The sequence below is a fragment of the Nelumbo lutea genome, chromosome 2, assembly GCF_056320005.1.
Source record: "Nelumbo lutea isolate HS-2025 chromosome 2, American lotus-T2T, whole genome shotgun sequence".
Lineage (NCBI taxonomy): Eukaryota > Viridiplantae > Streptophyta > Magnoliopsida > Proteales > Nelumbonaceae > Nelumbo > Nelumbo lutea.
The window spans coordinates 68207846-68233178 of record NC_142685.1 but is presented as its reverse complement, the minus strand read 5'-3'; the positions used below and the strand labels follow the sequence as shown (position 1 = coordinate 68233178).

Sequence of the window (25333 nt, the reverse complement as noted above, 5' to 3'; positions counted from 1 at the left end):
TAAGTAATTCGGTCCTTCTAGGGAAATGGTTGTGGAGGTTCCCTCTGGAGCAGGAGAAGCTATTGGTTAGAATAGTGGGAATCATACATGGGATGGAGCAAGATGGATGGGAAGCTGGAATCAGAGCAAGGACCACAAGCACTTCACCTTGGAAAGCCATTCATGATTTGCTTCCAGTCTTCTCCCCTCATGTCAGGTATGATTTGAATTTAGGTAATTCCATAAAATTCTAGGAACATATTTGGGTGGGGAATGTTCATCTTAAGGAACAATTTCCTTCTTTGTATGCTCTTTCTGAATTTAAAAATGAGCCAGTTTCTTCTTTCATTACCCCTTCTTCAAATTTGGGGTTTGGGTAGAACCTGGGTCTGAGGAGGGCTGTGAAGGATTTAGACCTTGATAGTATTTCAAGCCTCTTTGAACTTCTTGATAGTGTTTTCTTGGACCCTTCTAAGGTGGACTCTAGAATTTGGACCCCTACCCCCACAGGCTCTTTTTCTTGCGCTTCCTTCTTCAAAGTCCTTTACCAATCCACTGGTCCTGCAACCTCCCCTTTCTCGGTTAGTGAGGTTTGGTGTAGACCGATTCTTCCTAGGGTTGGTAGTTTTTGTTGGGAAGCCTATTTGGAAAGATTCAACACTGGGGATTTGTTCCAAAAGAAGAGACTCAATACTTGTTTGTCACCTCATTGGTGTGTTCTTTGCAAAGCGGACGGGGAGACTGGTTTTCACTTACTGGTGTCTTGCCAATTTGCAAAGTCAATTTGGGAGTGGGCTTTTTCTCTCTTTGGGTGTAGGTTGTTGTGGATGCTTTTACAGCCGCAAACAACAATAGTAATGGACAACAACAGTAATGGTTGATTAATTCAGTGTTTAATGGACAACAACAGTAATGGGCGATTAACTTAGTGTTCCTATCTTATCTCTTAGCCAAATTCAGTGTTCCTATCTTATCTCTTAGCTAGATTCAGTGTTATCTTATCTCTTAGCTAGATTCAATGTTCCTATCTTATTTCTAGGCTAAATTTAGTGTTCCTATTAATTAGGCAGTAGCATTATCATTTAGAGATAAATGTTGTCAGGATGTCTTTCTAAAGAAGGACTCTTATCTTCTTGTAATCTCCTATTTAAAGGAGCAGATATTATTCAATGAAATCATCGAAATTTTCAGTCAAGAAAGAGCAGAGGAGAGTTGGTGATCTCTTTAACAAATCACCATTAAGGCGCCAAAGATAGGACCTCGAGGAAAGGGAGAAATAAGGGAAAACAAGAGGTTTTCCCCATTAACCGGCCTGTGATGAGATCCTATTCGCGGGCCCATAACAATTTGGTATCAGAGCGGATCATGGGTGACTTTGAGCAATTGAAGACTAGGGTTCATGATCTGGAGCACAAACTCGTGGAAAACAGCAAGGAGGTGCGCGAGATCAAGAACGATGTCCGAGAATTGAGGCGCTTGATGGAGTTATATTCTTCCAGCAAGGAAAAGAGTACAGAAGGGGTTGTAACCACAGACGGCCGCCGACCAGACATGGCAGAATCGTCTGGCGAGCAGTAGGTCGTTGCCCAAGGAACTGCGGTTGTTCCCAAATACAGTAGGCTGGAATTTCCTTCCTAAATGGAACTGGAGATCCTTTGGGATGGCTGTACAGATGTGAGCAGTTCTTCTGCAACCAACGGATAGAGGACAGGGACAAGGTAGGCTTAGCCGCATTCCACATGACAGAGGAGACATAGCTCTAGTTTTATAAATTGGAGCAGGAGGAACCTGGGCTCAGTTGGACCCAATTCAAATCCTACTGCCTTCTCAGATTCGGGCCCCCATTAACAAGCAATCCATGAGGCGAACTAATCAACCTCAAATAGACTAGAACTGTGGCTGAGTATCAGCACCAGTTTCAAACCCTCCTTACAAGAGCATCTATGGTATGACCAGACCAACAGGTTGACATGTTCACCGCGGGGTTAACGGAAACTTTGAGGGTGGATGTGGAGATGCAAAATCCCCCCAATCTGGTTACTGCTATGAATTTGGCTCGCGCTTTTGAATGCAAATTGCAACTCAACTGTGGAAGTATTAGTATAGGGCGGCCTCAAACAGCATGGGCAGCCCCGAAACCCCTCGGAATGGCTCCATCTTCAGCAGCCAGCCAAGAACAGGAACCACAGACGAGCAACAATTCCAGATCGGCATCCAATGTGGGAAGCAACGTTGTTGCACCCCCTATTAAGCACTTGTCCAGGGATGAGATGGTGGAACACAGGGCGAGGGGACAATGTTTTAATTGTGATGAACTTTACTCAGTAGGGCACAAGTGCAAGAGACTTTTCTGCCTCCTGGCGGAACAAGAGGAAGATGAGGATGAACCCTCTTCATTGGAACCCGATCCCGGAGGGCAAAATCATTCCACCTATCCTAAATTCCTTTGACTGTGTTTCAAGACACCTATCCTGAATTCGAGCTTGAGGACAAGCTCTTAGTCCAGGAGGGGAGTAATGTTGTGGATGCTTTTACAGCCGCAAACAGTAACAGTAATGGACAACAGCAGTAATGGGCGATTAACTCAGTGTTCCTGTCTTATATCTTAGCCAAATTCAGTGTTCCTATCTTATCTCTTAGCTAGATTCAGTGTTATCTTATCTCTTAGCTAGATTCAGTGTTCCTATCTTATCTCTTAGCTAGATTCAGTGTTCCTATCCTATCTCTAGGCTAAATTCAGTGTTCCTATTAATTAGGCAGTAGCATTATCATTTAGAGATAAATGTTGTTAGGATGTCTTCCTAAAGGACTCTTATCTTCTTGTAATCTCCTATTTAAAGGAGCAGATATTATTCAATGAAATCATCGAAATTTTCAGTCAAGAAAGAGCAGAGGAGAGTTGGTGACCTCTTTAACAAATCACCATTAAGGCGCCGAAGATAGGTACCTCGAGGAAAGGGAGAAATAAGGGAAGATAAGAGGTTTTCCCCGTTAACCGACCTGTGACGAGATCCTATTCACGGGCCCATAACATAGGTGGAACCCTCCATCAAACTTGTAGAGCCTATTTTCCCCTTCCTTTTTCAGGTGGCACATGAAAAGGGGAAGGACTATGCAGAGAGGTCTGAGGGCTGCAGTATGCTGGACATTATGGGAAGAAAGAAATACTAGGATCTTCTTAGAAAATGAGAGAGGGGCTGAAGAATTGAGGGCTGTGATCCACATAAGGGCAGTACAGTGGCTGAAATCACTAGAACTATTTACAGATTACACAGTGGAAGACATGTTGAGAAAGTGGGGCGAGATTGCAAACTGCACTCAGGTCAAACCAATAATAAGGGTGTCCTGGACTCCCCCACCTACTGGCTTCTTAAAGTTAAAATTTTGATGGGAGTTGTAGGGGGAATCTGGAACAATCAGGGATTGGAGGTGTTTTTAGGGAAGAGAACGGGGTCATTTATGCCCTGTTCTCAGGCCCAATTGGTGTGGGGGATTCCCTTAGAGCTGAGATCTTGGCAGTTAATGAAGGAGTTCAGAAATCCAAGGAGATGAATGTCAGGAAACTCATAATTGAAGGGGACTCGGAGGTGGTGATAGGGGGGCTGATTAAAGATGACTGCGATTTATGGAACTACAGAAATGAGAAGAGGAAGTTCAGGTGGCTGGTGCGGGAGATGGAAATGAGGATGAGTTGGGTTAAGAGATCAGCTAACTCTTTAGCTGATGGATTAGCTAAACAAGGGATAGAAAGGGAAGCAATGTTTTGGGCTAAGCTGTAACTTAATTGTTTCTTTTGTTTCTTTTTCTCTTTTTCTCTCTTTGGAGGGTTTAAGTTGTATTCGGAAGATAAGAGTTCTTGTCTTCCTTGCTGTAAATATTTTGATATTTCAATGAATTGAATGAATCTGTTATTGATCAAAAAAAAAAAAAACATGGAAATGATGGAATATATGAGATGAGGCCTTGCCTCGGGTAGGAGAGTGGTAGCTGAGGTTTTTTGAAAGAGCAAAAGCCTAATATTTTGATACTGCAAAAAACAAAATTGTAGACTTTCAATTTTAGGGTGGTGAGGAGCATACGGAATTTTTGCCCATGTGACTGGGTAACCATTCCAGCCATTAGCACACTGTTTCTAGCTGCTTTGTCTTGTTACAATAATCACATACATTGTCCTCTTTCTCATCTGAACTAATAGCCTTAGAAAGCTTAATTTAGCAATAATCATAGCCAAATGATCCAAGGGAGGTGTCTGAAGCATGGCACTCCTACTCTCTTAACTGTGAACTGAGTAGGTCTGGGGCAATCACTTTGTGTGATGATATGCTGTCTGGTAATGACATACTATTGATTCAGCCCAGCTAAGAATTCAAATATTTTATTCCTCCCTACAAACTTCCTGTGAGTTTCTATATTCTCCTCAAACTTCCATTCTTGGGTTTCTAGTTCATCCATCTCCTCCCAGAAAGACTTTATTGTAGAAAAATTCATGGTCAAAGGCATCTCCCTACTTCAATGTATTAACCTGCATCCTCAATTAGTATATTCTAGCCATACTTTTCAAGGCACCAAGGCAAGGCTAGGCAATAGGGGGCACCTTGTCGCCTAGTCGCCTGCCTAGGCGATGGATTTTCTTAAGTTAAACCATATATCCTAGGGTAGTTCCCTAGGTTCCAAAATCATCTTTCCTTAATAATTATCCATAATTTTCACAAGAGAAGTATAAATTTCATGTTTAAGTCTAGAAAAATCAACATTTTATGAGAAGAAAAAGAAGAAAGGAAAGAAAATTCAGAAAACATAGGGTCTGAACCCCTACTTTTGTTATAGGAAAAGAAGAAAAGAAAAGGTGGAAGAAGAAAATGTGTTGAATAAACAAAATTTTAAGTTCTTGCCTTGCTTATTGGCTTATTGGTTCAGGCTTCGAAATCTGAGGGTTCAATCAAGGACCAAAATTTCGATATGATACGCCCTGTATCGAGCATATTGTATCGTATCTTTGGGGTCCCGATACACCTATTTATAGGTGTTTTTGGGAACATATTTTTTTAAATAATATATATGTATATATATATATATATAATTATATTTGTTGAAAGTGTTAAAATAATTGATTTTATATTTGTTAGGGTCTGTTTGGCTGATTAAAGCCTTTTTTATTTTAATCTATTATTGTACTATCACTTAGTAGGGGCACAATGGTCATTTCCCTTCTTATTTTTTAGCCCTATATATTATAATGAAGCTGGCGCCGCCAGCATTGTTCCATTGCCTCAACACTTCTTCTCTTCTCTTCTCTCTTCTCTTCTCTTCTCTTCTCTTTGCTGTAACCTTCAATCAGATTTACTGTCAAGATGGTATCAGAGCGTGGCCATTGAATCTGGGCGATCAAGTGTCTTCTCCAAGCTATTGAATCTGGGCGGAACAGAGGAGTACATTTGGGTTGTTCGAATCAGACCTGCAATTGGTACCGTCCCATTTTTCTTTTCTTTTCTTTTCTTCTCTTCCCTTGGTCATGTACCAAGAGGAAAACGAATGGACCTGAACCACTGAATGTTGACACACCCTTGTGAGGTTTTTCCTCTGTTTGTTTTGGATCGTGTGATCCTGTACCTGTGAAAGGCTGTTGTAGGTCACGTATGACTTGTTTTCTTTACTTGTTGGCTTGATGCCTTGTGTGTAAGGATCTCCCCTTGTGATTATTGCTTGTAGACCTGCTGAGAAAACTAGTAGGCTGGGACTGCTACTCCGTACAGGTCTGAAAATCAGATTTGTCATCTTGTTTATTTTGGAAATTGGTGCTGGTCTTGTGCTCAAATTAAGTCCAAAAAACTGCAGTGTGAGTGGACTAATCACTTGTTGTGTGTGGAGTTTTTTGTTCTGATATAAGGAGGGATCCTAAGTTGAAGTTTTTTGATAAAAAAAATTCTGTGTTGACCATGTCTTCTGAGATTTCTGCTACTTCAGGGATTTTTGGAAATCAAAATGGGGTAGGTGGGGGAATGGATATGAGTTTCCCCATGGCTGTCATTCCCTTTGATGGTCTGAATTACCTTGAATGGTCTAGGGGAATAAAACTCTACATCACTGCTAGGGTAAAAATAGGATACATCAATGGGAAAGTGAAGGAACCAAAGAGTGGAAGTGCTGAATATGATAGATGGAACCAAGAAAATAGTATGGTGATGTCTTGGCTCTTGGTTTCCATGCTGCCATAGGTGAGAAAAACTTTTATGTGGGCTGAAACTACTTGTGAAATATGGGAACAAGCAAAGTCCACCTATTCAGAGCAGAGACACTTTGCCAAGATATACCAACTGCAAGCTGAATCGTCCACTTGTAAGCAGCGAGAAAGGAGTCTCTCGGTGTACTATTCGGATCTAACATCGATATGGAAAGAACTTGAGCACTATCAGAATGTTTACTATAAGTGTGATGAGGCTGCAAAGGCATACAAATCACTTGTATCTCAGCAATAGGTATTTGCCTTCTTCTTGGGGCTGAATCCTTCATATTAGTCCACCAGGGTGCAGGTCTTGGGAAGTAAAGACTTGCCATCGGTTCAGGAGGTTTATGCCTTGGATCAGTCAGAAGAAAGTAGAAGAAATGTGATGAATTGTACAAATTGGGAGCTAGTTGCTCTAGTTGTCCGGGGAAGTTCAGATACTAATGTTGGAGGTGGTTCTAAGAAGGGTGACTCTCAGAAGAGAACAGATGATAAGAGTAAGCTTTGGTGCATTCACTGCCAGAAGGCAAGACACACCAGAATACCTACTGGAATCTCCATGGAAAACTTAAATGGGCACAAAATTTGGGTAAGTAGTCAACAACTGATCAGGGCAAGAAACCAAGTCAGTAGAATCAGAAAAGGTATAACTCAGCTAATATGGCATCTCAAGAGACTGGTCCCATGGTAACTCAGGAAAGGCATCCCTATTCTGACCTTAAGGAAGAGATCATCAACTCCTTCCGTGACCATTTGGAGTTATATGGTAGGACTCTTTGCCAGATGGATACTGGTCCTACTCCTTCTACCTCTTTTGCATCTGCTTCAGGTAACACTACCACTGCCTTCCATGTGTCATCTCGTACCTCTGATTCATCTTGGGTAATTGACTCCGGAGCCTCAAAGCACATGATTGGTAAGTCAAATTTATTTCAGGCATACAATCTTCTCTCTAGGAGAGATAAGGTGAGACTAGTTGATGGCTCTTTCTCCACCATAGTCGGCCAAGGAACCATATCTCTCCCACTCGGCCTTACCCTTTCTAATGTATTACATGTTCCTAAATTACCTATGAATCTGCTTTCTATTAGTTGTATTACTCACTCCTTGAATTGTTCAGTTACTTTCTATCCGTCTTCATGTGTGTTTCAGGATTTGGCCTCGGGGAAGACAATTGGTAGAGGAAGCATGGTGGATGGTCTCTATATGTTGGAGAATAAAGCTGGTCTTGTGGCTATAGAGTCTTTGAGTTCGTCCAGTGAGAGTCAACCCTATTTATGGCATAGTCGTCTTGGTCATCTTTTTTTTGAGTCGTTAAAAGTTATGTTTCCAAAGTTGTTTGAGTCTTTGTCAGTGAACTAGTTGCAGTGTCAGACATGTCAATCGAGTAAACATTGTAGAAGCTCTTTTCCTTTGAGAAATAAAAGATTTGAATTTCTATTTCATCTTGTTTATTTTGATGTTTGGGGCCCTGTTACTCTACCTACTGAGGCTGGATATAAGTACTTCATTACCTTGATCAATGATTACTCTGGATACACCTGGGTTTACCCTATGCGATTTAGAGAGGAAGTGCCTAAAATTGTGAAAGACTTTCAACGCATGGTGTTCACTCAGTTCCAAACTGAAATCCATATTTTATAGTCGGACAATGCAAAGGAATACTTCCATAGTGATCTCACAGAATTCTTTGCTTCGAGTGGATCACTTCAACGAAGCTCTTGTGCTAAGACACCTCAACAAAACAATGTTGCTGAAAGAAAAAACTGTCATCTTCTTGAAATAGCTTGTGGCTTGTTAATTCATATGAATGTTCTGAAGCGCTTTTGGATGGATGTTGTTCTGTGTGCTACGTACATCATCAACTGTATGCCCTCTCGATTACTAGAGTATAAGGCCCCACATCAGATTTTGTTTCCTACAGCTCAGTTGTTCCCCATTCCAATGCGTGTTTTTGGTTGTCGTTGCTTTGTTCATAACTTGTCACCTACTCGGGGTAAACTTGATCCTCGTGCTATTCCTTGTGTCTTCCTTGGTTACCCTCTATCTCAAAAGGGGTACCGTCGCTATGATCCTGTCTCTCGTAAGTACTATGTCTCAATAGATGTGTCCTTTGAGAATCAACATTTCTTCTCGGTTTCTCCTCAGGGGGAGAGTAGGGTTGAGGAGAAACAAGCTCAGACTCAACTACCTCCTTTACCTGACCCTCCTCCATTACGTGTCTTTCTTTGCCGCCACAAAAGCCAACAGAGTTCAGGGCCTTGGAACCTGACACTATGCAACCGACATCATTGGCTTCACCGGAGGTTGATCCTTTCCATCAGCCAAGTACACTTGCTTCTATTGATATGCTTGCTCCTTTCAATGTTGATTCCCCTGTCATTAATGATCTTGATGTTTCTATTGCTAAGAGAAAGGGTGTTAGATCTTGATGTTTCTATTCCCCTGTCATTAATGATCTTACTTTGTGTCCTATGATCATATTACATCTCCATATCGTGCATTCCTCTCCTCTATTGACAGTATCCCCGTTCCTAAGAATGTGGCAGAAGCTTTATCCAAACTTGAATGGACAGATGCAATGAAGGAAGAGATTGATGCATTACACAAAAATGGCACTTGGGAGTTGGTGGATCTTCTTGAAGGGAAGAACTAGTGGGGTGCAAGTGGGTGTTCACAATGAAACACAAGGCTGATGGAACTGTTGAAAGGTACAATGTCAGATTGGTGGCAAAAGGTTTTACACAAGCATATGGAGTGGACTATGCAGAGACTTTTGCCCCAGTAGCCAAGATGAACTCTATCAGAATTCTCCTTTCATTGGCGGAAAATCTTGACTGGGAATTCCACCAATTGGACATCAAAAATGCTTTTTTGAATGGTGACTTAGAAGAGGAAGTGTACATGACCCAACCTCCAGGTTTTTGTGCTAAAGGCAGTGAACAAAAAGTGTGCAAGTTAAAAAAAATCTTTATATGGGCTGAAACAATCTCCTCGGGCCTGGTTTAGTAAGTTCCACTCAGCAGTTCAGCAGATAGGGTTCAAACAATGCCAGTCAGATCACACTTTTTGTAAAGAAAGGTGAAGGGGAAATTGCAGCTCTAATTGTGTATGTGGATGACATAGTGATCACAGGAGATTGGGAGGCTGAAATACAAAGACTAAAAAAGCTCTTAGCCACTCAATTTGAGGTGAAAGATCTAGGCCCCTTACATTATGTCTTTGGAATTGAAGTTGCCTGCTCTCATAAGGGAATCTTTATTTCCCAACGGAAATATGTACTAGATCTACTAGAAGATACAGACAAAGTGGGGGTGAGACTAATTGACTCACCAATTGAACCTAACCACCATTTGGGAGACAGTCAGGGAGAGTTCTTGAAAGATGTGAAGAAGTTTCAGAGACTTGTAGGGAGACTCTTGTATTTGTATATGACCAGGCCTGATATTGCTTATGCAGTGGGTGCTCTTAGTCAGTTCATGCACAATCCTAAGACAACTCACCTTGAAGCTGCAGAGAGGATCCTCAGATACCTCAAGAAGTTTCCTGGAGCTGGTTTGCTGTTCCAGAAACATGGACATTTAAAGGTGGAGGTATATACTGATGCTGATTGGGCAGGGGCAGTTGATGACCGAAAGTTTACCAGTGGATATTGTGCCTTTGTAGGAGAAACCTAGTCACATGGAGAAGTAAGAAGCAAAGTGTGGTGGCTAGGTCTGGTGCTGAAGCAGAATGCAGAGTTATGTCTCATGGAGTTGCTGAAATCATGTGGATAAGAAATTTGTTAGGAGAACTGGGTTTTACAATTAGCAACCCTATGTCACTCTATTGCGACAATAAGGCTGCTATCAACATTGTAGCTAATCTAGTCCTCCATGATTGGATGAAACACATTGAAGTGGACAAGCATTTTATTAGAGAGAAATTTGTAAGTGGAGAAGTGTGCACCCCATATGTCAGCTCAGAAGAACAACTTGCAGACATCTCCACCAAAGGCCTTCATCATGTGCGGCATAATGATTTGTGTGACAAGTTGGGCATGATTGACATCTATGCTCCAACTTGAGGGGGAGTGTTGAAAGTGTTAAAATAATTGATTTTATGTTTGTTAGGGTCTGTTTGGCTGATTAAACCCTTTTCTATTTTAATCTATTATTGTACTATCACTTAGTAGGGGCACAAGGGTCATTTCCCTTCTTATTTTTTTGCCCTATATATTATAATGAAGCTGGCGCTGCCAGCACTGTTCCATTGCCTCAACACTTCTTCCTTCTCTTCTCTCCTCTTCTCTTCTCTTTGCTGTAACCTTCAATCAGATTTACTGTCAAGAATATTTAAAAATGAAATTGAAAACCAAATAAATAAAAAACTGGGGGATATCATTATAAGTACCGATACACCTCTACCGATACACAGAGGTCTATCAATACTTTGAACATACAGCAGTTAACAATGTTTGTGGTGATTAAAAACCCTAACAAATAAGAAAATAATAAAAAGAAATTATTATATAAACACATAAAATGAATATTCTAGTTTGATAATGTCTATTTTATAATTATAACGTCAAAAAATTAAAAATATAAAAGTATTTTATAATGCAGTACACAACTGCTTGGTGATTGGGCGAGGCGAGCTTCCAAGGAGCCTTGTCGCCTGCATTGCCTTGACAACTATGATTCAAGCTACATCAAAGGCTTTGAGTATGTCTCTATACCATCCCAGACATCCTTGGCAATCTTCCCCAACATATAATTCCTATTAATGTGTGTCTGTATAGAATTAAGCAACCATGACATGACAGTGTGGTTTTCCTATGTCCAGTGAGGGTAACTAAGGTCCTTGGAATCAGGCTGCACTGAACTCCCAGTGGTATAACTCAGTTTACCTCGTCCACTATAATGTTAAAAGTGCTTGGCTTGATGTGTTCCAGCAGTTTTAAGGCTTTTGGCGTATTGGCCAAGCACTTCAACTTTTAGGACTGTAATATCCACCAATACCAATCTTCATAGACTAAGCCCATTCTAAGTAGTTGGAACCATCCAGTTTCACTGCAGTAATTAATCCCACATTCTGGAGATCTCCAATTCCTCCTGAAACCATCCTAGAATCACTGTTAGACTTCTGATCATTCACGCCAGCCTCCATCCACCAATATCAATCTTCAAAGACTGAGCCTTGGAACCATCCAATTTCACTGTAGTAATTAATCCCACATTCTGGAGATCTCCAATTCCTCCTGAAACCATCTCAGGATCACTGTTAGACTTCGGTCATTCACACCAGTCTCCATGCCTTTTTGAACAATTAATCCCACATTCTGGAGATCTCTAATTCCTCCTGAAACCATCCCAGGATCACTGTTAGACTTCGATCATTCACACCAGCCTCCATGCCTTTTTAAACAATTTCAAATACCAAAATCATGAAAGATATGCACCTTTGGGTTGAATCAATCTATATTCTAAGCAACAAGGATTGTCCCAGGGGAAAAAACCATTAACCCGGGAGCCCCCGAGAGGGAGAGAGCTTCTTCAATTGATCTCTCCAAAAGCATAGAAAAGTTCCCAACCTCAATCACAAGGCCAAATAGACCTAACCAATTCAAATCACCAATACAAAAGTGCTCTGAGAACATTGAAACCCTCAGCCCAGGAGGGAAAAACTGAGATCGATCTCTCTAGAGATTCTTAAACCTGATCCAATAGCACTTGCTCTTCTATAGGAAGGGGACAGCACCTAAAAACACCAATTTCAAGTCCAAAAGATAAGTTTTCTATCAGTCTTTCTTGTTTCTGGTCAAATCTCCCAGTTTCATGCCATGGGAAACAACCACAACTCCAAAAACCTAAGAATCAGGCGACATAGAGATGATCAATCAAGTCTTCTTCACTCTTCCATGCAGTTGGTTGATCCTAAATTGGCATGGAAATTACTCCAAGGAAGACTGAACTTGGCTCTGGCACCAAGTAGGCTGATCTTACACTCAAAATAGATAAAAAAATAAAGGTGAAAATAAGGAGAAAGAGAGAACTGAAATTAGAGAAGAATAGAAGAGAAGAAGAGAGAAGAGAAAGATGGCACATACAGTTCGTGGGGTTCTTAGATCCCCCACTCCCTTTATATTCAAAGAATAAAAGGAGAGAAAATTATTACACTTATGCCCTTAATGAGGCACAGAAAATTAACCAAACAAAAAATAGATAATAGCCCATGGGTGCAACACCACAATCAGCCCATAAATAACAAATAAATAATAAAGAATAAGGAAAGCCTGGCCTGTGAACACATAACATCTATTCTTTATACACATGTCAATAAAATTCTTATCCATAAAAAATATTGGCACATGAATCTTGATTAATTTAAGCTTCTTTATGCTCAGCAAAATAAAATAAAATAAGCGCTGCCTATGTATCAGAAAAGAAGGAAAAACAGCAGAGCCTCTGTTGATCACAAAATAAAAAAAGGGCAGAGCCTCTCTTTTTGTTGAAGTAGAACATCCTTGAGTTAAGAACCTCTCCTCTATCCTTGATCATCTTCATTGTTGAACACATTCAATCCACAAGAAAATTTAACATATAAAAAGATCACCTTTGAAGGAAGAGATATAATCAAAAGAAAGCTCAATACATCCATCCACAAGAAAATAACCTAGAAAAATCAAAACCCCCAGATGATTCTTCAAGCAACCAAATTGTAACTGCAGAAAGATCCATAACAGAAAATAGCAACTATGATAATCTCAGCTCAGTACCTTTGTATTTGTTTGAATAACTTCATCAAGTTGATAACTACCACCAACATCTCCCTCTTTATTACTTCTCTGATCCCTTGAATTCTCTTCAACATCAACCTCTCTTCTTGCCTTCTTGGTCCTTAGAAACTGGTCTAGCCCTATGCCTTCTATTCTGATCAGCATAACCCATATATGGACTCTAACTAAAATCTTCATCATTCAATTGGTTTTCTTTATCAGAGGACATTGTCAACAGATTCTTACTAGACCCACTGCAAACATCACCTACCTCATGATACGAATCCTGTTTATCTTCTATTTCCTAACCAAGACTGAAGCTTAACACATAACACCTCTAGGAATTGTTCTGGCATTCAGCTAACCATGATTAGGTCACCTTCCTTGAAAGATTGAACTCAATAAAACATCATTGAAGATTGACTTTAGGTTTACAACAATCAGTTTTGATGGAGATGTTGATAGACTTTAGCACAATCTTCAGCTTCTGCAGATGGGTTATTGGGAACAGGTAGTCGAACCAAATTAATTGGTTGTTTTGGCATGGGCCCTAAAACAAACTCAAAGGGAAACCATGTAGTGGCCTGTTAATTGAGCTATTGAAGGATAATTCTTCTTGGGGAAGACTTAGTTCCTATGTGGTGGGATTTTTACCAAGTAAACATCTTTGAAGATTGCCTAGGCTTCAATTAATTATTTCCATCTAAATGTTAGCTTGTGGGTGTTAAGTGTTGGAATACTTCAACTTTGTCACCAGAATTGCCAAGAGAACCTTCCATAGTAGCCAATAAATTTGATATCCAGATAGGAAACTATGGTTTTCAACATGCCATGTAGTTGAAAAATATCTCTGAAGAATAAAGTAGCAACTTAAATAAGCATCAAAGGTAGGATGATCAGGTGCAGGCTTGATGCATGTCTGTACCAGGCAAAACCATTCCATTAGTATCTCCTAGGTACTGCTTTAGCAAACACTTGGATACTTGTGTAGATACTGTGATTTAGCAGATCTGTTAATGCACCATAAAAGACCATTTTCTAACAAGTTATTCTGGAAGAAAATGCTAAATTTACCTTTGGATTCTGTGATATTTTTCCAATACTTCTGCTTGGCTTTTCTATAATTGTTTTTCATGGAAAGTGGGATTTTAAAGGCTCGTAATTTAGCAATGGATATGGCACCGAATGGAATGAAATGGTGGAACAGGATTCATGTAGTCAATCCCATATAGTCATATAGTTAGGACAAAGCTTAGTTGAGTTGTGTTGAGTTGAGTTGAGGATTGTAAGATTCTTAAAATGCATAATTCCACATCTTATTTATTCTGTAAGTTAACTGACCCCATATAGTTGGGACAAGGCTTAGACGTGTTGAGATTTATCTTGTTATTACTGTATACCTTTGTCTTAATTTTTTGCTTAAACTTGGGAATTGAATCCTTTTCTTTCTTTGCTTAACCCAGATTCTAGATTATCTTGGAAAATCTTCAGACAGCGACTCCCCTTCTTCTGTTGAATTTTTGTCTAGTAGATCAAGGTAGTGGATAATACCTAGATGGGTTTAGAAAGCTCAGTTTATCATTATTTGTTGCCTTAATTATGAATCTTTCTTTTTGTTTTTTCTTTTCTCATTCCAGCCGAAAGACAATGATATATCTGATTCTTACACTCAGTCACATGTATCCAGATTATGATTTCAGGTATCTTTGTTTCTTGTTATATGGATTAATATTTAATAAGGATCTGGAAAAGGAGGGTAAGGGTAATGTCACTGTCAGCTTGTTGGGCGGCATGGCAACCCACCATTATATCCTCTCTTACCAATATTGGGAGTGTTGTCAAATGGTTTGACAGACGGTTCGAATCACCGTTGCTCTAGGAGCTGAGAGTTCAAGCCTCTCCATTTCCCAGATTAATAATAATAAAGATTCTTTTATTCATGCTATTGAGTGTATATTTTAACGTCACAATTGTAAAGTCATTTTCTATGCTACTGATGCATGTATTGGTGTGCTGTAATTTATTATTTATTACAATATTGGTCAACACATTATCGTTTATCAGTGCGGTGCATGCTCATCAATTCTTTCGAGAGGAAAGATGGGACAGTTTCAGGCTGATATTTGACACCTACATGTTTGAAGCAGCAAAGGTATGCTACATCTATGTTATATTTATGATGTGAAGCGAGTTTTGTAGCCAAGCTTTATGGATGTGCATTTCATGGTCAATCTCATTCCTAGACATGATTAAAAAGGAAAATATATGCACTTCAGTTTTCATGCACCATGAGACAATAGAAAGAGTCCAGAGTCCAGACCAACCGGATTTGTTTGCCTTGTCTATTATCTTAGTGACACAGGCAATGCAGGTTAATGGGCATAGATTATATTATCTCATCTAAATGCTGAATTTTGTCAACATATTGCCCTGAATTCCATATGGTACATTACTAAACAAACCATGTAGTTTTTGATAGCTTTTCTTTTGCAGGAATGGACAGAGGTTAATGGGGGCAGTCCCCTATTGGAGAGTTTATACAAAGCTATCGATGAGGTGAAGTCAAAACATAAATGTGTTTGGGCAGTTCTTGTACTTGAGGCAATTTTATAATATCTGATGATGCAGGTCGTAAAGTTAGCAGAATGTGAGATTTACAGTTACAACCCAGACTCTGATGGAGACCCTTTCTTAGAGAGAGGAGCCATGTAAGACAATCTCTTCATATCATTAACCTTTGTATTCTTTGGCTCAAGTTTGATGTCTGTATCCATGTGTTTTGCAGATGGTCATTCAATTTCTTCTTTTATAATAGAAAGCTGAAGCGTGTAGTGAGTTTCCGTTGCTGCTGCTTAAGGTCTGCATTTTTATCATATCATTTGTCAGTGACAATTGCAAAAATGATGCCTGGGTTTGATACCCTTTTTTGCTTCACTTTAATTGATGTTTATTGACAGCAAGCTGGCAGCAGAAGGTTTTCTCACAGATGAGTTATGCGATGAGGAAGATGGTGATATATTTGATGACATGGACATCTGATAGATCTTTGCACAGATGTATATAAACTGATGTCCTTACATCTTGCTGTTGTGTAAATAGTTAAGATACGCTCTGGGTTGACTAAAGACTGGTAGGTCACACTTCTCAATCTTACCTCCAGATTGAGATGATACAATTGGTGCCTTGAACGGGGCATGTATTGTTTTCACGCTGACCCATAGTAGTAGTTTAGGTTTAAGCCCTTTGGGGTGTGCCATATTCTTTTTTTTCGTCTGATATTGTATGGAGAACCTCGAGGTTGTGTTTGTTTAGAATATTTCTGCTGAAAGCTGGAATTAACCCACCTAGTATGTGTTTGTTCCAACGTAAAATGAATGCAAAAGTTCTTCTGGTTGAAATATCTTTTACTTCTTTCACAGAGAACTTTATTTTTTTCCTTTCTAATCAGTTTCGATGTAGGGTGTGTTCCACAATATGGTTGGTTTTGTTTTTGAAAACAAAAAACAAATGCCACATCAGCATACTGTTGTTGCTGAGTGCTGATGTTGCATTTCAGCCATGTTGTCGAACACCCCGTAGATGTAAAGGAAAGCAAAGTTTTCTTCGTGAACGGGGTAAAAGATGTCACCATCTTGTGAACCTTGTCCCAGCCATGTTGTTGGCTACTACATTATACTGCTTTTCTTCTGTTAGTTATATCCATTATTAAATTATGGGAGCTTAAATCATTTTTTATTATTTTTATCTAAGTTAATTATGAGAGTTTTAATAATTTTTATGACTTTTCTTAAAGGTTTAAAATATTGATACACCGAATACAGGGTTTATCATATTGGTATTTGCAGGCATGAACAGGTCGCACAGGTGGAATGGCATGGTGCCATTGAAGACTTATGCTAAAAGTAAAAAAATAATAAAAAAATAAATTTTTATATGTTCAACCATAATATGGATCTGTCAATCATCTAATAAACTTGTTGATCTTTGTGTCCAATAAATCATTGAGCTAATAATAAATAATTTATATCAAAAATGAAATTCTTAGTTTTTTACAAAAAGAAACCAAGTTGAGAAGAATAATTTGATTTTCACGGTAAGATAAAAGTATAAGATTGACCTATATATCAATAATCCTTCAAATTCATTGATTCTACAACACTGTGATATACATTGTAATGAATTTTAAGTAGATTAGAAGCTCAAATATTGTTTGATGTATTATTAGTAGAGTTATTGTATGACATCTACATGTTCAAAACTCCTAGTATTGTTGAGTGTAATGTCTTTTTATATAAACTATGAGAATACACCTCTTATGTGTAATCTTATTTATAGCTCTCTCTTCGAATTTAGCATTATTGTATTTATGGGATTTATAAGAGTTTCTTTGATATATCATGTATCCATGTGCACTGCATTCATGCATATTCAAAAGTATCCATATCCAATAATACTGATATTTTAAATTTTACTTACACTCAAGTCCCTTTTTTATTTTTCCAAGATATAAAGTATCGATATCAATAGATTAAATATTAGAAATTAAGACATTATCCACTTTTGAAGAGTAATGCCCTTTCTCTCTCTGTCCTGGGCCTCTTGGCTCAATTCTTACTATTGCCCCTTCGATCTACACGATACACAATTTGTTGTCACATGATACTTCAACGCATGTATGCCTAAGCCATTTCATCTACTCCTACTTGTAGTACACTTTTCAAGTTGTTGCACAAAGTTGTGGTTTTATACTCCTTACCAAGAACATAATCATAGCTTTATTGCTTGAAAGGACCTGCAAATCCAAAAATTCCGTGCACTGGGCAAGATTTAAAGAGGCAGATATGTAATGGTTTTCGCTTTTGAGTGCAATTGGCATGGGTGGAGTGGTTCAAAATCTTCCATTCTAACAAAATATCCAAGAACTCGGATTTCATCCTCACAATAATCCATTCTCACACCATCTTTACAGCCCTTGCAACCGTGCATTGGGAATATCCCTCCATAAATAAAAACATACAAGTACTTGTATGAAGATGTATGTTCCCAATGCATGGCTACATGGGCTGTGAGGACAGATTTTGTAAGAATGAATTCCGAATTCAATATCCAATATTTTGGGTTTTATAGAAACATGCAGTGATACAGTTGATTTTTTTTTTCTTTAATTCTATTCAAATTAATTGCTATCATCTCATTTCACTCCATTAAGATAAGAAAGCATCTTTACAGCCCTTGCAACCGTGCATTGGGAATATCCTTCCATCTCTAGTGTACGTTTTCTCCATTGTTTTTTCTCATGGCTGCTGAAGATATTCTCAGTGATCTTTCGAAAATTGTTGTTGCCTGCATCCACCATTGAGAGTGATGGCACCCTTCCTAGTGAGGAATCACATCGTAGTATGTTCTCCATGTTTACTGACCATCCGATTAAAGTTGTAGGGTTAAAGGAAATGATTTCCAAATCCTGGTGAATTGAATAACAGAGTATTTTGGAGTTTGCAGAAAATACTTTTCTTACCGAATTTCTGTCTAGTTATGAAAGGGATCAGACTTGGGATAGAGATCCATGGTTGTTTGAAGACGACCTGATGGTCATGCATAAGGAGGATCCAAATAAGAAGCCAGAGGACTATATCCTTACTCGTTCAGATCTCTGGATCTATTTATTGGGACTTCCTTTGGCCTATATTAATGCTAAAGCCGCTAGACATGTTGCTGAAGCAATTGTTAAACCATAAAAGCCTAATCCAAGAGATATCAAATGGAGTCAATTTGCAAGGGTCAAGGCGAATTTGGACATCACAGAACCACTTCGACAAATCATTCCTCATTGGTTGTTAAACAATGATGCTATTCATGGAGAAATGTTCCAGACAGCTGAAATGTGTTGTGAAATCGGTGTGAGGGGCACTTTTGTAAGAAGCAGATCCGTTTGGAGAATGAATTCACAGCCTATCCATTGTAGCATCATCTCAACATTGTCATCACGGATTGTACAAATGAAGAAACTATCAGGGGTGAGCTTGCAATCGCCCCCCATGGAGCCATGACCTGCTTAATACTGAACCCCAACCCATTTGACCCACCCACCCATACTCACCCATTTTATTAGTGGGTCAATATGTGTCGAGCAACCCATTAGGGTCAGTGAAAAAGGGTTAGGGTGGGTTGGGTCGAAGTACCCATTAGGGTCAGAATAGGTTGGGTCGAGGGAGTCAAGTGTTGGGTCAACAATTTCGCCAAGCCTCACAATGAAAAATGTGTTTGAAGAGACTCAAACTCAAGTTCATGTAGCGCATTAATGTTCTTCCACTTTAAGCCACCAAACCAAATGCAATTTTGTAATTAAAAGTGATATATAAATGTTTTTATAGCTTTTGTGTTCATATGCAATTTAAACAAAAAACAAATATTTATATTTAACAACTCTAACTAAAAATTAAAAAAATAATTTAAAAAGTATTATTTTATAAACTAATAGAATAAATAATCTATAAAATCTACATTTGTATAAAATGATGATTTTTAATATCAAAAAATTTATACAAATAGAATATTAATAATATTATAAAAATTTTAATACTTAAAATTTATAAATTCGCACATGATATAAATCTTAATTTTTTTATATATTTTTATAAATTATTAACTAATATTTTAATTTACATTAATAAGTAATAAAAAAAATATTTATTATTTACAGAAAATAAAAATATTATAAACAAAAGTATTTGAAGAATATAATATTAAATTGAATCTATCAAATGCACTAATCTACATTTATTTCAGAAAATGATTATTATTTCATAAAACTTATAGAAATAAAAATATTAATAATGGACTAATAATTTTAGTAATTAAAAACTATGAATTTGTATATGATATGTATCATAGAAATACTAAAAAAATTGATACACTCTAAGTTAAGATTATATTTTTATAATTTTTTAATTCATATTTTAATTTGAGTTGATTCTTTGTTAATTTAAAAAATTAAAATGATAAAATAAAATAATAATTGATATAATAATTAAAATATAATAGGTGCCACATATTTAGTGTCTTGGACTCTTGATTGATCCATTATAAATAAAATTATATGATAGTTACACATCCCAGTATACTAGTTGAGTAATTGTAATATATTTCTTCTTATATATCATTAAAATTTATATTTTTCATGTATTTATATACTATTTTGTGATTATTTTGATATTAAATTTAGTGTTACTAATGTATTTATAAAATTTTTATGTATTTCCATAGCATATCCATACGTTTCCGTATTTTTTATCTGTATCCATGCATTTCCAAATGTATTTGTATCCATGTTATCCGATATAATACCCGATACTCGATACCATTACTTTAATCATTAGCTTTAGTAATTTAAAAGTCTCTATTCAGGTGGAAGGTTTGTGAGTAAAGGTTGAGCCTTCCTCCTACCATTTTTTGCCATGTTTTTATGGTATGTTTTTTGGTGTTTTCATGCATTTTCTATATATATATATATTTGCATTTTTTATAATTTTTGGTATTTTTCTGCATTTTATTTTGTAAATTTCTAGTATTTTGCTATTTTATGTTATTTTCTGGTATTTTTCTGAAACCTTATTGTATTTTCTGCATTGTTTTTTTTTGTAATTTTCTGGTAATTTTCTACATTTTCTGCAATTTTCTAGTTTTTTTGGTATTTCCTGCAATTTTTTGTATTTTCACAATTTTCTTCTGCATTGTTTGTAATTTTCTGGTATAATAATTTATGCAGTTTCTGGTGTTTTCATGCATTTTCTAGTATTTTCTGCATTTTTTTGCAATTTTCTGCAAAAGTTATGTATTTTTGCACTTTCTGCAATTTTTGGTATTTGTTGCAGTTTTTTCTGTTATTTTTCTATATATTTTTTTTGAATTTCATTCAACTTTTCTACATAATTTCTGCAGAAGTATTCTGCATTTTTTGTACAAAAGTTTTGCAATTTCTGGTATTTTTTCTATACTTTTGCAAAATTTTCTGGTATTTTCGGTATTTTTTTCTAAATTTTCTGCAATATTTTTTGCAATTTTTCTACAAAGCATTTTGTATTTTTCTACATAATTTTTGCACTTTCGGGCATACAGGTCGACTTGATCCATTTTTGTCATATTGGTAGAGGTTATTCTCTCAAAAATATTATTTTCGAGTATACAGGTTGGCCGACTCATTTCTATCACACGGTGGCCTTGAGAGATGATTGTCTCAAAAATGTTATTTTCGGGTGTACAAATCGACCTGACCTATTTATTACACGTGGTAGTCTTGAGAGAGATTATTCTCTCAAAAGTTGTTTTTGGATATATAGATGGACTCGACCTGTTTCTGTATTTATAGGTGAGGGTGGATAAAAGTCAATATGAGTGGGTCAAGTGAGTCAATATGGGTGGGTAAGGGTGACCCAGAGCTAGGGTGGGTATGACCCTTTAAGAAGCATTGATAATGGGTCATGGTGGGTTGGTATTCGACCCTTACCCAACCCACCCATTTGCCACCCCTACTCGACAGCTACCTTCAAGAAGGTCCTCTTGCCAAAACCAACCAAAGCTATTCTTCTTGTTTTAAACAAAAAGCACAGAGAGAGATTGAACATCTGCTCCAATTTTGTTCTGGTTATAATTTTGTAATTGCTTCAAACGGTAGGTGTAGTGGGCGATAAAAATGATTTTTGCGTAAAAGTAAAATGGAGTTGGATTGGGCACGGTGACTGGTTACTGATTACTCCTAGTGGCTGACCTGACGTTGTATATATTTATGCTTAGTTACCAATAAAAAGAGAAGATGCATGCATGTGAACAAGGGTAGAACATACTGAAAAACAGATAGCTCAGTTACTCTAAAGGTCCAATAAACCATAGAAATACATATGACCATATCTATTTGGGCATGTAAGGTGTTTTCATGGGCAAACTAGTATCTGAGTTAAACTGAACGAGATACAGGAAATAGAAAAACATGGCTGCCATGGACTCTGGAACATGCAAGACGAGCACATGAAGAATTCCATTGTCTACTCGATCATTTGCCCCTATGATATAAAAGGAAGGGTTAGAAACATGTACAGAGAGAGAGAGAGAGAGAGAGAGAGAGAGATGAGAAATGAGAATCCAGAATTATGCAAGCTTCACTTACGTATTCTGCATTAGTGTGATATTGTCTCCTTTCAAAAGAATCCTCCCTGAACAAATGAAAGAAATATTTTCACGCATTATCAAAGCAGGAGAAACTCAAACTGAGAAAGGCATACGAAATATTACTTTACTTACCTAATGGCTTTCTGGTCTTTTTCTTAATGTTAACTTCCTCAGCATCATCAAGCACCAAATTCATGTACTCATCAAACCCCTGGGCAATTCCAACAATAGATCCAGAAAGTCAGATTCATTTGTTGATTTGAAAACTATGGAAAAAGTACTCTAGATATAACTTTAGCATTGCAAGTGCACAGACAGAAAAGGTAGACAAGGTAGACATGCACTCTGTGTCTGGATTAATGGATCTCTCTGCATAAACAGATGCATGACACCACAAAACTAAAGAAAAGCATAGAATCTATATTTTTGTTATGCATTTTATGTTATATCTATCAGCATATGATAGAATTGTACAGGTGAAAAAAAAAAGAGGTATATTCAAAATTCAGAAACAAAAGTTTGGAAACAGCCTCTGTAGGGGAGGGGGGGGGGGGGGGTAAGGTTTCGTACAATTGCCCCTCCCCAGACCCCACATTGGCAGGAGCCTTGTGCACCGGGCTGCCCTGATTCAAAATTCAAAAAAGTGGGTAAACTCTTTAGCTGGGCATTGCAGAAAACATTATACATGTTACATGCAATCAGAGTGCAGATCACAAATGTAATGTATCCCATCCAAATTCCATTTCTTTCATTATGTTTTGTTTTATTTTGATTTGCTACTTTTTCCACCCTGGAACATGTGATTAGCTCATTAGCAGATCCCTCTTTATTAGCTTAAGGGAAAATAAGAAGATCCCAGCACTCTTCTACACCATTCAAAACAAAGACCTTGTAAGTTGTAGCCATATATTCTCAAAATGGATATAGCGTTCTTCCTTGAGGAATCTCCCTCTCTTCAACAAAGCAAGCATATCTTTCAAAAGCCACATTAAAGGCTTCTTAAAATCACCTTTGAACAATGATCTTCCCAGTCTGTTTACAATAGAAATCTACCCAACCTTCTAAAGTCTGGGGATCTTGGTTATTACCAGAAATAAATTTACCAACCGCCAAGTGGTAAATTGTCATATACTAAATATAAAATTTCCAGAATTCCACGGCCAATGTAGAGCTATGAAACGCCAACTATGAGTAGTCAACTGATTAGTCAGTTGAAGAGAGTAGAGATGCTACCTTAACTAGTCAGCTCACACCTGTGATGTGGTCAACTGGAACTAGATCAACCAACAAACAAACTAGTTGATCACTGATTTGTTTCTCTTAGCAACTCAAAATGGTGTTTCTGTGTGCGAATAACATGTTCGACTCAAGTGTATATATAAGCCTCTCTCTATCCCTCCTTCCTTTGGCGACCACGTTGATGAAGATTAAGAAAATGCTACAATGTCCACCCAGTCACAGGAGGCGAAAGTTGCTAGTAATCACCTTGACACATTCACAGTTTCAGGCTCGAACAACATTGTTCTATTGATTTTCCACCACTCCACCATCCAAAAGAACCACAAAGCAGTCTCTCCTACATTCTGGGATTCTTCCAAACTATAATAAGAACCCTCTAACTAATCTCACAGGATTTAGTCCATCGACATTCCATAAGACCCATTAGATAGAACCCATCATCTCTATTTATGTATGAAACATAAATAAAGAAATTACCCACAAATTCACAATCACATCTTCTTTAAGAAACATTATCGGATTCCTGACATGAGCAAATCCCAGTAAGACCAGTCCCTAGCAATTCGACTATATTCCACCAGATTATAGCCCCAAATCTAGTTTCAACACTAGCGCACTTTTTCCATCTTTGATTTTTTTTCACCAGTAAAAGAAAGGGGAGAAAACACTACTTCAAGGAATACCATAGCCATAAATATGAAACAATAAGCATAAACAAATAAAAAGAAGGCATTTACTCCCCAAAAAGCATAATATACTTGAAACTTACAATTATACGCCCTTCAATCCTCAGATCCTTCTGCTCAAACAGCCAAATCTGAATACGGGATTTCTGCGTCAAAAAATAGTCACCTAAGAACCACAATAAGAGGAAAAAAAAAACCCAAAAGCTGGCACAAACTTCAGCTACACAAATGAAAAATAAGATAACGAACAGAAAGGATTATCGTTATAACTCACACTTTGAAGAAACCTGAAAATGAGATTCTGGAGCCACAAACAATCCCAACACAAAAAGGAAAATTAGTAAAAAAACGCAAAATAAACATATAATTGCTATTTTTCATAAAAAAAAAAAGTGGACAGAGAGAGAGAATTTCTCTAAACGTACAATAGGTTGAGTCATAATCCTCTGAACCCTGGTTGTCGCCATGGCTGCGAGTTGTGTTGTGTGCCCCAAACAGCAAGTCTGTGAGAGAGGGAAGAATCAGTAGATACGCTTTCGAGTTCGACTCAAAAATACTGGGGCTCGGCGCGCCCTTTTAAAAATAGGGTTACGATCACGCGGAGTAAACTGTCAGAGCCCTACCGTGTTCGAGTGGTACTCAGTGAAGGGGTGAAATGACCCTATAGGTTAAACGTTGATATATTTTATTTTTGTTTTGTTTGAATTTTGAAAAAAAAATTGATTATTTATGATAAAAAATAAAAAATAAAATCAATACAAATATAATATAATGGTACAATATTTAATTTAATTTTGTATAACTTTAAATATATATTGACAAAAAAATCAATTTTGCATAAAAAAATAAGCGATTTAAATATATATTTTGATTTTTCATAAAAAATTAAAAAAAAATAAACTTAAATATAAATAGATATTTAGAAATAGATATTTAGTTTAACATATATATAAAAACCGACTAAACCGACCCTTCATGTTTGGGTTGGTTTTGCTTCAGGGTCAGTCGGTTTCGGTTTAATCAATAAGTAAACCAATTGGGTTGAATCAATTGAAGAAAATGACTCAAACAACCTAACTCAACCCATAAACACCCCTACTTACTTGTCATTCATTGCGGGTTGTGATAGGGTCGGGTTCGAATACACCCGAGTATGATCAGACTACCAAAAACAAGAGTCCATCTTTGACGATTGGTTTTTTTATTTAATCCGAGTTCATTTTATCCAAAAATAAATAGATTGTTCCAAATAAATTAATCACTCTATTGACTTAAGTAAATAAC

The 25333-nt window shown here is 37.4% G+C and overlaps 2 protein-coding genes across 3 annotated transcripts in view; one reads left to right on the top strand and one right to left on the bottom strand.

Moving 5' to 3' along the window:
• LOC148871365 (uncharacterized) overlaps positions 1 to 16302 on the top strand; it is a 31632-nt gene extending 15330 nt beyond the window's left edge. Inside the window, exons 5-11 of the mRNA XM_088969050.1 lie at positions 14423 to 14496; positions 14597 to 14659; positions 15024 to 15111; positions 15453 to 15515; positions 15588 to 15667; positions 15745 to 15816; positions 15917 to 16302. Coding sequence (XP_088825176.1) covers positions 14423 to 14496; positions 14597 to 14659; positions 15024 to 15111; positions 15453 to 15515; positions 15588 to 15667; positions 15745 to 15816; positions 15917 to 15998 — 522 coding nt within the window. The 3' untranslated portion in view covers positions 15999 to 16302. The remainder of the gene's footprint in view (positions 1 to 14422; positions 14497 to 14596; positions 14660 to 15023; positions 15112 to 15452; positions 15516 to 15587; positions 15668 to 15744; positions 15817 to 15916) is intronic.
• Positions 16303 to 21799: 5497 nt separating this feature from the next.
• LOC148871364 (uncharacterized) lies at positions 21800 to 24598 on the bottom strand. 2 transcript variants are annotated; one of them, XM_088969048.1, is made up of 6 exons: positions 24475 to 24598; positions 24324 to 24350; positions 24133 to 24195; positions 22257 to 22335; positions 22123 to 22168; positions 21800 to 22018 (listed from the first exon to the last, which is right to left on the bottom strand). In XM_088969048.1, exons 1-6 carry the CDS (start codon positions 24514 to 24516, stop codon positions 22009 to 22011), a joined length of 267 nt encoding a protein of 88 aa, XP_088825174.1. In that variant the 5' UTR covers positions 24517 to 24598; the 3' UTR covers positions 21800 to 22008. The 2 variants fall into 2 exon arrangements, with proteins under 2 accessions (XP_088825174.1, XP_088825175.1); XM_088969049.1 differs by lacking the exon at positions 21800 to 22018 and having other exon boundaries at positions 22119 to 22168.
• Positions 24599 to 25333: the final 735 nt, after the last annotated feature.